The sequence below is a fragment of the Macaca mulatta genome, chromosome 1 (genome assembly GCF_049350105.2).
Source record: "Macaca mulatta isolate MMU2019108-1 chromosome 1, T2T-MMU8v2.0, whole genome shotgun sequence".
Taxonomy (NCBI): Eukaryota; Metazoa; Chordata; class Mammalia; order Primates; family Cercopithecidae; genus Macaca; species Macaca mulatta.
The window spans coordinates 1400813-1418577 of record NC_133406.1 but is presented as its reverse complement, the minus strand read 5'-3'; the positions used below and the strand labels follow the sequence as shown (position 1 = coordinate 1418577).

Sequence of the window (17765 nt, the reverse complement as noted above, 5' to 3'; positions counted from 1 at the left end):
CATGTTTCTTTCTTCATTAATATCTATTTGGACAAGTTGAGAAATACAGCAATAAAAGGCAAATGTAAGCATGCTTTCTTATAAAAATGGGTGCATGATATAAATATTGTTCTACATGTTTAATTTATATCGTACCCACATTACATAAATATATTATATACACATTGTATAAAGATACATATTATAATATAGATAGATAAATAGATTCAGAACATGTGTATTGATACACACTTTCATTGACTCAAAGGCCCAGCAACTATATAGTGGTTTACCTATAAAGAAAAGAAGATAATAGTAGATAAAAAGGAGTTTGCAAATTTCACATTATTTTTGCCATATTTTTAAATGATTCATTTATTTACTTCTTATGGATTAACAAAACTGAAGAAAATGATAGGGCCTCAGAGCTGTGGTAGTGAGCCTCTGGAAGAAAGACGTATGTGTCCTCCATGAATAAATATGCAACTCACACTTTCCGGTGAACAAAGTATCTTCATACTATGGTGTGGAGAATAATTATGCTTCTGCCGGGTGCAGTGTCTCACGCCTGTAATCCCAGCATTTTGGGAGGCTGGGACGGGAGAATCACGAGGTCAGGAGATCGAGACCATCCTGGCTAACACGGTGAAACCCCGTCTCTACTAAAAATACAAAAATTAGCCGGGCGTGGTGGCGGTGCCTGTAGTCCCAGCTACTCGGGAGGCTGAGGCAGGAGAATGGCGTGAACCGGCGAGGCGGAGTTTGCAGTAAGTAGAGATCGCATCACTGCACTCCAGCCTGGGTGACAGAGCGAGACTTCGTCTCACAAAAAAAAAAAAAAAAAAAAAAAAAAAAAAAAAAAAAAAAGAAATATCAGGGTTTTTTTGGGTGAAATCTGATCCTAGTTATTGTTGTGTCTCACTTCAGTCTGCAACCACTCATTCTGTTTTATTCATCATGCAGAAATTTTGGATGAATCAAACATGACCTACATTTTTGCATCTAGACTTCAGTGAGAGAACAAAAGCATCAAACTATATTTTGTGTTGGAGTCCAGTTGTTTTTAGTCCACCATTTCAGAGTGAAAGAAATCTTCAAGGATTCCAAGAAACATGGAAAAGCTGTTTTCAAGAGTTCAGCAGGGGTCTCAATGCTATTTCCTCAAGGTGTCCTCAATCCCTTAGTTAACTCTTTAAGAGTTAACTATTTTATTAATTTGTCCAGTTTGTTTACAAGTGAATGCAAAGAATACAACTTAAACAGTAGGCTTCTCTGATGGTACTCTACTCCGGATTGACAGTATCCAGTAAGTATCCAGTATCCAGTATTCTACTCCGGATTGACAGTATCCAATATGCTGAAGTCCTCCCAGGTGCACAGGCTCCTGTTAAGGCACTGATGCATAAGGCATGGACATATGATGTCCTTTGTGCTTAGCTCAAAATCATTCTAACCATTTTCTAAAACATTCTGGAAGTCTGAATCAGGATTGTTGTGTCTTCAAGAGGAATATATGAATTATATAAATACAGTTTTGAGCAAGGAAAGCTAAGACAGATTTGTAGCTCACTATCACACAGGTGGACATAGAAAGACATAGTTAGACAACAAAATACATTAAAAAGTATCAATTGATAATTGACTGTGATGAATTGAAATTTAAGAACATATGTTAAATATAATGTACAACTATCTAAAATTGTTTTGTTTTCAGCATTTTTTTAATCAAGAAAATTTTCTGCTTGGGAACTTAAAATATCTGTGGAATATTTTGCCTAAAGCAGAGTTAATCCCCCTGTTCCGTAGACTGTAGATAATGGGATTTATGAATGGGGGCACCATGATATAAAACATGGCTGTCAGAAGATTTTTAAGGGATGCTTTATTTGCAACGGGCCCTAAAACAGCAATTAATCCAGATACTACAAACAAAACAAAAATGACCAAGTGTGGAGTACAGGTGGATAAAGCTTTATTGCGAGCTTCCACAGAATGCATACTAAGCACAGTTGAAAATATATTAATGTATGACATAGACAAGAAGGCGAAACATACTAAAACAATGCAAGCACTTACAGCAAGGATCACAGATTCAGAAAACTGAACATCTGAGGATGAGATTCTCATAACTTGAGGTACATCACAGAAATATTGATGAATCACATTGGACTTTGTAAAGGGAAGCCTGAACATGTTGCCTGTGTGGATCGCTGAATAGACCAGACCACAGGCCCAAGAAGCACCTGCTGCCTGTGTGCACAGACGTGGGGTGATGGTCAACCCGTAATGCAGAGGGTGGCAAATGGCAACATAGCGGTCATAGGACATCACCACAAGGAAAGCAAGCTCTATAGATGCAAAGAAAATATAAAAAAAAATCTGAGCTGCACATTCGTTGAGTGAGATTGACTTACTACCTGTCAGGGAATTCACAATCAACTTGGGAACACTTATTGAGATGCAGCAAAGGTCTATGAGGGACAAATTGCTTATAAAAAAGTACATTGGAGAATGAAGATGTGGGTCTATCACAATGACCGTACCTGTTATAAGATTCCCAGTCAAGGCTCCCAGATATATGACTAAGAACAGCAGACCCTGCAAAATTTGGAGCTCCCGGGAGCTTGAGATATCCATGAGGAGGAATTCTGTGAAGATGGTGATGTTGTCCATACCTGATAATATGTTACAATAATCTTGAATAAAAAACAAAATTATAAAATGACACAAAAACCCCCACAAATGCAGAAAATAGGTAACATCTACAAATGAGGGCAGCTATTGGCATCAATGTATGACTTCTAACCAGGAAGTCAAGGTAGAGGAAATGGACAAAATGCAAGCATTTTCAAATCAATGATTAAGCATATTTTCTCTCCAAGCATATTTTCTTTCATTCTTTCCAACTCTGCTGATATGCCACATTAGCTTTTAAAATCATAGGATCCGAGAGCTAAGCACATAAAGGAATTAAAATGAGATCAAGGTCTTACAACCTTTCAGCTATTGAGCACATTTACAGTATTTATTTTTAAATGTTTTAAAAATTCTGCCAGGACACATCCAGAGATTATTTTCTCATTTCCTTCAATATCAAACTGTTGTACCAGACATGCTTTATGACAGATTCTTCATCAGCCCAATGGTTTGAATATTCTCCAGCCATTATTCATTCTCTCTATTCAGGGGCCTAGAATGACATTGGCTGTGTCCCCTCTTCTGACAGGCTGCTCCAAAAGAGGTTTACATGATAAGTTAATGAATGACTCTGAGCTTCCTCTGACAATAGTTTTAATTCCATTGGGACCAGACAGATTATGCCTCACCATTTTTAAATTTCAGCTGCTCTCTAAGACATGTATATGAGCCTTCCTCTCTTTCTTTGCAGCATCATCTATAAAAGCTGTGATAATATTCACAACTGAATGTATTTTGTTTTTCTGTCGGCAGTGTCTGACTATTTCCTTTGCTGTGCTCTCATTCACCTCTTCTTCTGCACATTACAATTAAGAAAAACTTTCCACCTGACACTGCTCCTCTAAAAAAGATTCTTCTTTTTGCCAGAAATGTATTCCAATATTTAACAGAAGGCTAAACATCGATCTGGACCTCTTCCCCATATGGTTTCCTACATTTTGTTGAAATCTCCTAACTAAAAATTAAATATTCGGCCCATCGCAGCGGCTCACACCTGTAATCCCAGCACTTTGGGAGGCCAAGACTGGAGGACTGTTTGACCTCCAAAGTTTGAGATCAGCCTGGGCAATACCTGTAGTCCCAACTACTCAGGAAGCTGAAGTGGGAGGATCCCTTGAGCCCAGGAGGTTAAGTTTGCAGTGAGCTGTGATTGTGATCATGCCACTGCACTTAGCCTAGGCAACAGAGCAAGACCCTGTTTAAAAAACAGAACAAAACAAAACAAAATCAAATATTCTAACCTCAGCATTTTTTTTGGCTTGTGTTGCAGCATTTCAATTTTAAGAAAATCTTCTTGTGATTTTAATTACCATTTTAGTAGTAAGATTGATTTGTTAGTTTTAATGTCTGTACTACTTAATTTTCTATAAAAACCTAGAATCATTAGTTATAATTTTAAAATATCAAAAGTTTCATATTCTATTGTTATTTATTTATAATTCATGTATCATTACCAAACTATTTTAGTTTATGCCACAATTTTATTGGTATTATGACATTAAAAATATGAATTACTTGCCTTAGTTATACTCATATGATTTTTCAATAACAGTTTTGCAAAAATGTTTATACTATTGTTTTTCTCTAGTACGCCCTTTAGTTATTTGTGATTTTAAAAATTATCCTCATTTTACTAATGAAGACAATTTTTTTTTTGAGATGGAGTTTCACTTTGTTGCCCAAGCTGGAGTGCAGTGGTGTGATTTCAGCTCACTGCAACCTTTGCCTCCCGGGTTCAAGCGCTTCTCCTGCCTCAGCCTCCCGAGTAGCTGGGACTACTGGCGCATGCCACCATGCCTGGCTAATTTTTTGTATTTTTAGTAGAGATGGGGTTTCACTGTGTTAGCCAGGATGATCTCGAACTCCTGACCTCAGTGATCCACCCGCCTCAGCCTCCCAAAGTGATGGGATTACAGGCATGAGCCACCATGCCCAGCCTTTACTGTTATTTTTAATTTGCTTTATCAAAACGACACATTAGCTACTGGTCATTAGAGGTCTCATTTCCATGCTTCCTCTCTTCAGATTGCATGTTTTTCTTCTCTGTCTACACAGAATCTCAAGTTTCTCTATGCTAAAGTTACCTTACATCTTCTTCATACACAAGAATGTATCATGGTGATTAAATGCAAAAGGCATGCTCTTGAGCCTAAGAGAAACTTCAGAATATTTCCCTACTCTTTATTATCTCAGTGATATTTAGAATTTGCTTTATGACTTTAAAATGTGATCAATAATAGTATCAGTGGCATTCCTAATTTTTTGTTGATTGCTAATCAGATGAAATATAATAGCATTTGAGACCATCAGCATACAGAATCTCTAGATATGCAGCAAATATCACAATATCTGGATATGAAGGAAATATCACAAATTGTTCATAGTAATAACGATATAAGATATTTCACTTTTCTTTCAATATTTTAAACAGTATATTTGCTTACATTACCATTTCCATGAAATGCATGTAGATATCAGAGTTATCTTATAAAATCAATTTCAAGAATATTTCATTCTTTGTACCTGTAGTATTTTGGTTCTTAGGGGACTATTCTGTCATTATAGTTTCAATCCTTTGCCCCAGACAATAAATATGTCACAAACAGATTATCAGATACCATTTTGAAAAACAAATAATCTAAGATAAACACTACAATCAGAACATTTAGTTTATTTTATTAGTATATATTTATCATAAGAGGCAGAAATAATAAAGCAAACAAATAATCTTTAGACATATCACAGCTATTTCAGTGAAGTATTCACTAGCAAGTTTAAAGACATACATGAATTAAGACACCCAAAAACACCTAAGAAGTGAACTGTCAAGTTTACCTTCCTTAGCAAGAATATCAGTCTTGCACAATTTAAAGAGAATTGACAAAATCCATAATCCTGCTTCTCTCTTCAGTGAGTAAAATTTAAGGAGTTACTTATGACTGAGGCTCCTACTTACCCTAAAGCACATGAATAAATCTGCTTATGGATTCTTTATAAACAATGCCATTCTTTACAAAGCATATGTATAGGTCATATCTCTAGCCTTTTGGAACTGGTGATTTTAACTTCGAGAGGCCAACATTTCTCTAATTCCTGGTTGGTAAAGATTCTCCGCCAATACTCTAGAGATTAGTTAAATGGTAATAATGTGTCACAGCAATTAAATTAACAAATAATTTTTTGTGACACTTAACAAAAGAGAAGTGTTTACAAAAACATTTAACAAAATGTTTTCTAGGTCATCAGGGATTTAATACATTTTCAAATTAATGTTTGATTATAAAGTAATGTACTTACTTTATAGTAAATCTATGAAATAGTATAACTCCTAATAAAATTATATTGCTTTAAAGGTTTGGACTCAAACCTTTGTGGTGATAACAGTTTTATCATTTTTTATTGTGTATATTTGATTCTTCTCTTTTTTCTTATTAGTCTGGCTAGTGGTCTATCTATGTTGTCGATGTTTTAAAAAACCCAGATCCTGGATTCATTGATTTTTTGAAGGTTTTTTCATGTCTCTATCTCCTTCAGTTCTGCTCTGATCTTAGTTATTTCTTGTCTTCTGCTAGCTTTTGAATGTGTTTGCTCTTGCTTCTCTAGTCCTTTTAATTGTGATGTTAGGGTGTTGATTTTAGATCTTTCCTGCTTTCTCTTGTGGGCATTTAGTGCTATAAATTTTCCTCTACACACTGCTTTAAATGTGTCCCAGAGATTCTGGTACATTGTGTCTTTGTTCTCAAAGATCATCTGCCTTCATTTCATTATTTACCCAGTAATCATTCAGGCACAGGTTGTTCAGTTTCCATGTAGTTGTGTGGTTTTGAGTGAGTTTCTTAATATTGAGTTCTAATTTGATTGCACTGTGGTCTGAGAGACTGTTACAATTTTCCTTCTTTTCCATTTGCTGAGGAGTGTTTTACTTCCAATTATGTGGTTGAATTTAGAATCAGTGCTATGTGGTACTGAGAAGAATGTATATTCTGTTGATTTGGGTTGGAGAGTTCTGTAGATGTCTATTAGGTCTGCTTGGTCCAGAGCTGAGATCAAGTTCTGGATATCCTTGTTAATTTTCTGTCTCATTGATCTGTCTAATATTGACAGTGGGGTATTAAAGTCTCCCACTATTATTGTGTGGGAGTCCCAAGTCTCTTTGTAGGTCTCTAAGAACTTGCTTTATGAATCTGGGTGCTTCTATATCGGGTGCATATATATTTAGGATAGTTAGCTCTTCTTGTTGCATTGATCACTTTACCATTATGTGATGTTCTTCTTTGTCTCTTTTGCTCTTTGTTGGTTTAAAGTATGTTTTATCAGAGATTAGGATTTCAACTCCTGTTTTTTGTTTGTTTGTTTGCTTGTTTGTTTGTTTTGTTTTTGCTTTCCATTTGCTTGGTAAATATTCCTCCCTTTATTTTGAGCCTATGTGTGTCTTTGCACGTGAGATGGATCTACTGAACACAGCACACTGATGGGTCTTGACTCTTTATCCAATTTGCCAGTCTGTGTCTTTGAATTGCGGTATTTAGTCCATTTACATTTAAGGTTAATATTGTTATGTGTGAATTTGATCCTGTCATTATGATGCTAGCTGGCTATTTTGCCCGTTAGTTGATGCAATTTTTTCATAGTGTCAATGTTCTTTACAATTTGGTATATTTTTCCAGTGGCTGGTACCAGTTGTTCCTTTCCATGTTTAGTGCTTCCCTCAGGATCTCTTGTAAGGCAGGCCTGGTGGTGACAAAATCTCTCAGCATTTGCTTGTCTGTAAAGGATTTTACTTCTCCTTCACTTATGAAGCCTAGTTTGGCTGGGTATGAAATTCTGGGTTGAAAATTCTTTTCTTTAAGAATGTTGAATATTGGCCCCTACTCTCTTTTGGCTTGTAGAGTTTCTGCAGAGAGATCTGTTGTTAGTCTGATGGGCTTCCCTTTGAGGGTAACTTGACCTTTCTCTCTGGCTGCTCTTAACATGTTTCCCTTCATTTCAACTTGGTGAATCTAATGATTATGTGTCTTGGGGTTGCTCTTCTTGAGGAGTATCTTTGTGGTGTTCTCTGTATTTCCTGAATTTGAATGTTTGCCTGTCTTGCTAAGTTGGGGAAGTTCTCCTGGGTAATATCCTGAAGAGTGTTTTCCAACTGGGTTCCATGCTCCTCATCACTTTCAGGTACACCAGTGAAACATGGATTTGGTCTTTTCACATAGTCCCATATTTCTTGGAGGCTTTATATATTTCTTTTCACTCTTTTTTTCTCTAATCTTGTCTTCTTGCTTTATTTCATTGAGTTCATCTTCAATCTCTGATATCCTTTCTTCTGCTTGATCGATTTGGCTATTGATACTTGTGTTTGCTTCACGAAGGTCTTGTGCTGTGTTTTTCAGCTCCTTCAGGTCATTTATGTTCTCTAAACTGATTATTAGAACATGCTCCTTTAGCTTGAAGGAGTTTGTTATTACCCACTTCTGAAGCCTACTTCTGTCAATTCATCACTCATTCTCGATCCAGTTTTGTTTCCTTGCTGGCAAGGAGTTGTGATCCTTTGGAGGAAAAGAGGTTTTATGGTTTTCAGAATTTTCAGCCTTTTTGTGCTGGTTTCTCCCCATCTAAATAGATAGTGGATTTATCTATCTTTGGTCTTTGATGTTGGTAACCTTCAGATGGGGTCTCTGAGTGGATGCCCTTTTTGTTGATGTTGATACTATTCCTTTCTGTTTGTTAGTTCTCCTTCTAACAGTCAGACCCCTCGGCTGCAGGTCTATTGGAGCTTGCTGGAGGTCCACTGCAGACCCTGTTTGCCTGGGTATCTCCAGCGGAGGCTGAAGAACAGCAAAGATTGCTGCCTGTTCCTTCCTCTGGAAGCTTTGTCCGAGAGGGGCACCCGCCAGATGGCAGCCAGAGCTCTCCTGTATGAGGTGTCTGTCGGCCCCTACAGGGAGGTGTCTCCCAGTTAGAATGCATGGGGGTCAGGGACCCACTTGAGGAGGCAGTCTGTCCCTTATCAGAGCTTGAGCGCTGGCTGTGCTGGGATACACTGCTCTCTTCAGCACTGTCAGGCAGGGATGTTTAAGTCTGCTGAAGCTGTGCCCACAGCCACCCCTTCCCCCAAGTGTCTGTCCCAAGGAGATGGGGGTTTTATCTATAAGTCCCTGACTAGGCTACTGCCTTTTTTTCAGAGATGCCCTGCCCAAAGAGGAGGAATCTAGAGAATGCCACTGTCTTAAATAGCATTTTCAGGGTTGACATTGTGCAGTAGGTGAAATTTAGGCAAAAGATTAAAGGAGGTAAGGGAATTGGTCCCAAGTTATTTAGGGGAAGAATGTTCCAGACAGAGAAACATGTGCAAAGTCCCTAGGTAAAAGCTGCCCGGCACATTCCAAGAATGAGGAAGAGATTGGCATGGCTGGAGGGGAGTGAGTGAGGGTCAGGGAAGTAGAACACGCAGGTGAAGAGGCAGCTGAGTAGCAGATCACCATGGAGGAAATGGGGGCCCACCGCAGGGCTTTGAGGAGTGACGTGATCTAACCGATTATTTTACAGTGCCCCTCTAGTTGCCCTGTAGGAGATCAAAGGAAGAACTGGGAAGCACCACTGTGGGCTGTTAGAACAATCCTGGCAAAAGACAATGGTGGCTCCAGCCAGGATGGAAGGGTTTGGGAGGGGCTTACCTCATGCTCTGTGATGGTTTATGTCTCTCTCATGAGGGTGAATGCATTTCCTCAATACCTGGCAGCAGCGGAATATTGGATCTATTTAAGATAAATATTAACAGCCTGATTATTATAGGTGTTATGTTATTATTCCAACAATAACCGGTCCCCTAATTCTCTTATTCCAGCTCAGTGTCCAACAATTCTGTCCAGTTTTGACACTAGCCAGAGTTAGCGCTGATCCCAGGGGTTAAGGGCTCAGTTCCCCAAGATCACCTCCACTTCAGATGCAGGCCAGAAATGGGCTATTTACACTCTGCCTAGCTCACTCTCAGGGTATTTACACTTCTGCTTAGCTCACTAAAAATGTGAGGGTTGGTAGTTTGTTTCAAACTATAACTCCACCACTCCTGTCCCCAGGTTTGAGAATTTTCTAGAATGGCTCATTCCTCAGGAAAGCGCTTTACTTACAGTCACAGTTTATCTTAAAGGATACATCTTAAAGGATACAGTTTAAGAGCAGTCAAATGGAAGAGATGTACAGGGTAAGGGGTGGGGTGGGGATGGAGATTCCCTGCCTTCTCTGGGGACACCAGCACCTCAATGTGTTCACCATCCTGGAAGCTCAGTCTCATTGTTTCAGGGGTTTTACTGAAGCTTCATTACATAGGCACGATTGATGGCAACTGGTGATTGGACTCAATCTTCAGCCCTTGTCCCCCTCCTGCAGATCAGGGGGTAGGGCTGAGAGTTCAGTCCTCTATTCATGTGGTTGGTTGCCCTGGCCACCAGCTCCCATCTAGAAGCGATGTAGGGGCCATCTAGAGTCACCTCTTAGCATTAACTCAGGTAAGGTCAAAAGGGGCTCTTTATGAATAATGAAAGAAACTCCTATCACTCAGGAAATTCCAAGAATGTCAGGTGCCTTTTTACCAGGAATCAAGGGCAAAGACCAAATAGATAAATATGTTGACCTTAACTTTTGAGACAGGGTCATGCCAGAGCTCAAGTGATCCTCCTGCTTCAGCCTCCCAAGTAGCTGGGACTAAGGTGCATGCATTCATACCTGGGTAATTTTTTTCATTTTTTGTAGAGATGGGGTCTCCCTTTGTTGTCCCAGGCTGGTCTTACATTCCTGGCATCAGGGATTCCTCCCGCATCAGCTTCCCAAACTGTTACAATTACAGGTGCGAGCCACTGCATCTGGCCCAAATATATGTTTTTGATGATAACACAATGGGAGTATCAAAAATTCAGATGGGAGAGCAGAGTCCAGTGTTCAGAAGAACAGGCAGATCAGTGAAGTCCAAGTGTCTGAAAACCAACCCAGGCAGGGAAGAGTAGGTGGGCAGTTGGAGGGCCAAGAAAACTAGAGCCTGACATGGCTGATGAAGGATGGAAGTGGATGCGGGCTTTCAGCCATGAGCAGTTGGTAATAACTTAGAAGTGGAGCCTGGGTGTGGAGAAGGAGCAAGAGGATTTTCAATTTTTCAACCCCTCCTAGGTTTCAGGAGTTCATTAGTGTAAGTAAGTTCATGAATGTCAATGCATATTCACATGCATAGCTCCATGTCTCCAAATCTTCACTTGCTTGACAAGATCTCAACCCCATGTTTCTCTTGTCTCCTTAAATTCCTCCCCAGCTATTTCTGGGTGTCCTTGGAATGGTGATGTCTCAACATGGGCTTGGGAACACGTTTGCTCCTCTTCTTTCCACTTGAGTCCAGGGGCCTTGCCATGGCCTCTCCACCTGGTGGTCTTTGAAAGACATGATTCCTGTGCACCCAACAGACCCCTGTGAAATAGGAATACAAATGTCTCATAGGATGTCAGTGAAGATTCAGTAAGATAGTGTTTATAAAGCACTGAAGATTAAATAAGAATGTTTGATCCCTACTAAAACTCAGTTAATAGATGGTGTTGCTATTATTACTGTTCTTATTGTTAGGCATGGTTTTGAATTTCTCACCATCTTAATTGCCACTTAAAATGAACAACTGTCTTTGTGGATATAATTTCAGAGACAGCATGGGGACTAACTTTTTCAAATTATGAACCTAGTGCCTCCCACAGTGGTAGAAATTAAAATCCTGTGTGAAAACACAAATATGCTTGGGAGAGGTACTGGTTGTCAAGAAAGTTCTTTAGTTTCCTTCCTGTGTGAAGAAGCAAGCAGGGCTCAAGGGGCCCTACCAAGGCCATGGAGAATGGTAATTGCTGCTCCCAGCCACCCAGTCTGCGTTCTCCTTTCTAAAGGAGATCTAAAGAGGTGGGAGTAAATCAGTTCAGTTTGTAAACACACACACACACACACACACACGAAAATGTGCAAGAGGGAATTCCAGGGCCACTTTGGGGTGAGACCTTTTCCATGAGCAGGAAGGATGTTGAGGAACTAGAGCAGGGCCCAGGCGGGAAGAAGAACCAACAAGGTCACATGGCAGCTCAATCTGGCTGGGAGCTGAGCTCTGCAGTATGCTTGGGAATATAAATAATGGGGACATAAAAGAAAAAGAAAAAAAACAGATTTCATTAGAAATGTAAAATCAACCAGGAGGGCAGCTCTGTCCTGCTGGGGCATAAAGCCATGGTGGAGGCCTGGGAAAGTCCTGTTGATGGAAAACAGTATCTGGGCTTTTGGCAGCAACAGATGACTTAGATAGGTTCCCTTGATTTCAGTACTCTCACTTTTACACTGAAATTAGGTTATTTGATTTCTCAGCACCCGGTAGAGTGCCTGCACAAGGACTGTGCAGTTAACATTTGCTGAACTCCACAGAATTGAGGATGGGGTGGAGAAAAGAGCAGAGTCCATCAGGAGAGGGAGGTAAAGTTGACATAAAGAAGTTTGAGATGCTCTAGAAACCCTTTCCCTACTTCACTTTTTTTTTTTTTTTTTTGGCATTAGCTTTGAGCATTAAGATGCAAAGTAAAAGAAAAGGAAAAAGAAGAGGCCCGGAGTGAGGATAGTGCATGGAACTCATCCTCATGAAATTCTTCTCTGGTTGCTGTTCCCATGAGGTTATGCAATCCCTGAGCACAGGAACTGTGCTCCTGGGTCCTGATACCAGTGTCCAGTTCATAGTAGGGGCTTCCCATCTTCTGATAAGAATAAATGAGCACTTCCCAGATTGGTGACTTGCTCCACCCCATAATAACCCTGGGAGGAGGGTGTGGTCAGTCCCGCTGTACAGTGAGAAAGTGAGCTAGGAGCTGTAACTTATCCACACCCTCCCAGCAGCAGCTGTGAGAGCTGGGATCACACAGTTGATTCACTGCCACAGGGGAAAAGTGGAGCAGGGAGAGGGGTAGAAAGTGAAGAACAACTTAGGAAAATGAAGGAAAAGCAGAGGAGAAATTAACTGACTGGAAAAATAACAATAGTTGGAAGACACAAGAAAAAGGGACAAGTGCATCAGAGTGTATTTTGGCACTTATTACTCTATTTCCTTTTTATACTACTTCCCTTTTTCAACTTAATCAGTTTTATGATGGAATGCTTCACGAGTTTACATCTTAAGTTTCCTACTATTGTCTCTAGGGCTGAAATTTCATAAAAATACACTATTAGCATGCATTAGATATATTTTAATGCACATACTGCTATAGCCAGCTCACTCCATTTCCAGATATTACGTAAAATGTTGCAAGCCAGGATATTTAATCAAAGGTGGTCAAAAATGTAAGAAGAAATCAGAAACCACATGTTTTTGATATTTCCTGGAGTGGCCAGTACAGCTGACGGTGTGTCACCTTTACAGCATCTAAGGGCCTGCGCCTCGTTTTTCTTTACTAATGCAAAGTCCCCTCGGATTTGTCACTTGATGTGTGACGGTGTTTAACCCTTCTCCAGGTTAATTCTCCTTTGGTAAAGCTTTCTTTGAATGAGCCAGGAATTCTCGCCACCAAGCAGCAAACCCTTACTAAAGTTACCAAAAGATTCAAAAGTCTGATGCGAAGTTCTTTCATCTTATTTAGGCCTAACTTTTACAGCACTCTAGGGAATTCACGATTCCCTCTTTAGAAGTGGAAAAGGCGGGACTGCTGACTCAGAAACGGGAAGTCCTTTCCCAGAGCATGTTTAATGTCACTAAAACTAAAAGTGAAGCAATTGTGTCTACCTTAGCCCGAAGAGAAGGGAAGTTGGTCGTCTGGCTTCTTGGTGAGTGGCCTGAACTGGAAATCCCACCTGGGCCACAGGCATGTCGGTGTGAGGATCTAGTCTTCCCGAAAGCGGACTTGCCACGTTCTGCGACAGGCTTGGGAGATGGAGCCCGAGCCCTGGGTTCTCTCAGCTTCCAGCTTAGGAGGCGGAGTGGGAGGAGCGGGCCTGGCGGCCGTGGGGGCGGGGCTCCTCCACTAACGGTTACCTGTAGCTGCTGCCGCCGCGCTCCTCTCCCGGCTGTGGCAGAGGCGCGTGGCTGCCGTGGGGGCGGGGCTCCTCCACTAACGGTTACCTGTAGCTGCTGCCGCCGCGCTCCTCTCCTGGCTGTGGCAGAGGCGCGCGCCTGCGCCGTGAGGATCCCGCCCTTGGGCTGCCTGGAACCTCTCAGAGCGACCTGGCGGCCATACCGCGGCGCGGGCGTTGGGGATTCATGCGAGCCTCACGACGCCGGCGACTGGAGACGGGGAACCTGGGCCGAACTGGGACGAGGCAGCGCGGGAGGACGCGCTGGGCGGACGCTGGGGCCGCGGAGCCCAACCGCCCTTGTTCTGGACGCCGCTTCGCGGTCCGCACCGGCGGGCGCCCTCTCCTGAGGGGAACTGAGGCGGGGCGCCGGCCACCACTCGTGATTTTCCATGACTCACCCTCTCAACACTGTGTCCCCTCAGCCCCCGCTTTCTGGAATTAAGATGATTTTCCATGGGCATTGTAGTCAGAGGTTTTCTCTGAGACATCTGGAAAAGGTGACTCAATGATTACTCGTATTTTTCCATGGAGAGGAAGGGCTTAAACCATTTAACTGGAATACTGGTAAATATCTTTATCTTTTATGACTTGGAAGTTTTTCCCAGTTTTGAATCAGAAATTTAGGACGAAGAATCTTCTGCCATAATATAGGACCTATTACTTTGAGGAGTGAACTTAACAGTGCTAAACCGCACATGAAACGACTTGGTAGTGAAAACTTTGAAAAATAGGAACATTTCATGTCGTCACATGTATCCTCCAACACTGGGGAAAGTTCAACAGTTGCCTTAAAGCAGGAGTCTAATTGAAGACATTTACTGAAAAGTTACTTATTCTTTTTGAAATTCTCTTCTGATAAACGTCTTCCTGGGATAACGAACATCTTCAGGATGTGGGAGTCCAGCGCATGTCCACGGAGTGCCTGAGCAACGCGGAATGGCGTTTCAGTGCTGGGTTCCTTAGACCCCGTGCAGACCCTGCTGAGCCTTCAGCATCTGTGAGTGAGTCCCTCAGCGTCACCTTGGCATCCCGTGTAGCTAGATCAGTCTTCCAGCCCCTTGTTCTACTTGCACAGGTTTTTGATTAATCTCTGGAGATGGGTCAGGGCTCCCTATCAGCTCCCCAAGGCATTTGCTGGCTTCTGACATTTACTTGGAGGACTTTAGGCTGCGAAAGAGCAATGTTTGCCGTTCTCATCTCTTCTTTGGTGTCTGCCCCCGGGTCTTGACCTTTTTCTGGAGTCTCCTCTCCTGGTTCTTTACCCACCTCTTTGGTTTCTCCTGTGATTCTTTGTCAACGTGTCCCCTAGATGTCACACTCTGAGGCTCAGTTGTGGCTGAGTCTTGCATTAGAAGTGTTTTTGCAGGTGTCTCCGTGAAGCGTGGATATGGGATGGTGAAAGTGATAGTGTGTGTAGAGTGTTTGGGATTAGATGGGCAAGTGGAAGGGCGTCTAGGTAGGACCCCTTTGTCCTGGTGTGAGGTAATGAGGTTCTAGAATGTGCTGTCAAGGTGAAACTAAAAGGAAAGGATAGACAGGAGACTTTGTAAAAGACAAAATTATGGTAGTTTAGTAACAAATGGATGCAGGGACTGGTGGATGGATGTAGAAGAAGGCAGAAAATATCGCCAAGGACACTGCAAGTCCCGAATCAGACCAGGAAAATTAAGGTTCAATTAACAGAAATAAGTCCAGAGGGGGAACTAATTTTGGAGGAAATGTGGTAATAAGTTTGCTTTTCTATACGGTTCGGCTGGTGGAGACATCAAGAAGCACTTAGGAAAATACAGGAAATAGAGGGGTGGGTGACCTAAGTCCTACTTCCTGTCTGTGTATGTATAACAGAGGCCAAATGAATTCATGTGTTGAGATCTGCTTTCCTATTTCTAATAGCAATGGCATAAAATGAATTCTAGTCAATTCTAACGTCCCTAGTAGACAGTCATATTCACTAAGTAGCTACAAATCCAGGGCTTTAACTCAAGGAAGAGAGATCAGGGCTGGAGATAGAATTTTTGCAAGCAACTGATGCATAGCACGTTTCTGTACTTTGGTAAATGTGTTGAGAAGATGATTGCAGTTGAGCAGCTAACTGCTCCAGATACTATCCGAGGCCTAACTGTTCCAAATACTATCCAAGGCGTGAATGATTTGTCCTGGAGTAGGTGTGCAGTGTCACTGTAGCATATCTACTACAACAGACATGATATGTTTCCATACATTGTCTCATTTAACACTCAGAAGAACTTCAGGAGTAGTTATTACTAGTCCATTTTGCAGAAGCTTACAGTTAAGATTCAGAGATGAGGCATCAGGTCTATCTGATTTAAACCCAGGTCTATCTGATTTCAAAGTCTATGGACTTTTTGTTATTTTATACCATAATCTGTCAGGATGTGAATGGGCGATAAAAGAAAGTTAAAACTATTGGAAATGGAGAGGAAGGGCTTAAACCATTAAAATTAACTTCAGAAGTCAAGGATGAAGCTCGGGCAGAAAGCAAGTAGAGGGCACGGTTCTGTCCCGATTTACAGAGGATGGGTTTGTGACCTTTCTGATGCATTAAGTTAGTAATGCTAAGATGTGCCATCCAAAATGGTCACCTGTGTATAAGCCACTCTTTCACAGAGGTGGGTTTTTCTTTTCTTTTTTAATTCCCATGCTGCTCAAAACCTTTTAGATTTGAATTATTGGAAAGAGTATCTCAGGGTAGGCAGGAAGCCAAAGTTATTGACAGCTGCTTGTCACTTGCTGGTTTTGCTTTGCATGGACTTGCTCAGCAGTAGGGACTTACTTAGTCCTCAGTCTTTCTAGGTTAACTACCACCCTCTTGGTCCTTGTTTCTGTTTTGCTTTTCCTGGCCTGGACATGGAATTTGTAAGTGCCACACATTATCTCCCATCCCATGACCGTACTGAAGCTATAAATTATAGCTTTGTTCCTTCCTAATCTGTTTCCTTCCACATCAAATGTGTTTGTGCCTCAAACCAGGAAGTTGGAAATGTTATTTAACTTTTCTGCATTTTAATTGGTCACAAATCTCTCCCCTTACACACATGCCCCCAACTTTTGAGGAGTCTTGAGCATCTCCTTAATGTCCTTGACAGTTGATCAAAGGAAGACATGTTGGGAGATCCAGATTGCAATTAATATTGTATTGTTTGCTTAAGGATTTGAAGAGAGTTATTGCTTCTTAGTAAATGAAGATGAGCATCTTGAGGTTTATAAGGGAGGTTGAGGTTTACTTGGCCAGAGATCCAGATGTTCACTTTATTTTATAATCATCCTTTTTAAAAAACAAAACAGACTGACGTGGGAAACTCTGAAGATTTCAGATGGCACATTGCACGTAGGGATAAACAGTACCAATATTACTTTGCTTGGAGTGCTTTGGGATCCAGAAATGGGGAGGCCTAATTAAAACCACCAAATCTTGGCAAGCTCAGGAGGAGGGAGCAGATAGCACTGCCGGGGTGGTCTGTGCTGCTTGAATGCTCTTTTGGAGAATCTCTTCCCTGTAGATAGGCCACAGATTACAGTTTACCAAAAGCATTGACTGTCAGACCCACGTAGCTGGTTTTCACTAACATGGTTTTGCTCTGGGTCTTCTTCCAAGTCCTCTTTTTTTGTTTGTATGTTCGTTTGTTTTTTCTTTTTTTGTTTTATTTTATTTTTTGTTTTTTTGAGATGGAGTTTCGCTCTTGTTGCTCAGGCTGGAGTGCAATGGCGTGATCTTGGCTCACTGCGACCTCTGCCTCCAGGGTTCAAGCGATTCTCCTGCCTCAGCCTCCCAAGTACCTGGGATTACAGGCGCCTGCCACCATGCCTGGCTAATTTTGTATTTTTAGTAGAGATGCGGTTTCACCATGTTGGCCAGACTGGTCTTGAACTCCTGACCACAGGTGATCCACCTGCCTTGGCCTCCCAAAGTGCTGGGATTACAGACATGAGCCTCCGTCCCCGGCCTCAAGTCCTCTTTTAAATATGGAAACTTCTTCCTGCATTGCACAGTCTTTTCTCACTCTCTT

At 41.4% G+C, this 17765-nt stretch overlaps 1 protein-coding gene across 1 annotated transcript; it reads right to left on the bottom strand.

The window, feature by feature from the left end:
- Window positions 1–340: 340 nt before the first annotated feature.
- Window positions 341–14113, bottom strand: LOC708663 (olfactory receptor 14I1-like). Its single transcript, XM_077997877.1, has 3 exons — window positions 13448–14113; window positions 10393–11121; window positions 341–9425 (listed from the first exon to the last, which is right to left on the bottom strand). Exon 3 carries the CDS (start codon window positions 2650–2652, stop codon window positions 1705–1707), a length of 948 nt encoding a protein of 315 aa, XP_077854003.1. The 5' UTR covers window positions 2653–9425; window positions 10393–11121; window positions 13448–14113; the 3' UTR covers window positions 341–1704.
- Between the last annotated feature and the right edge of the window lie 3652 nt (window positions 14114–17765).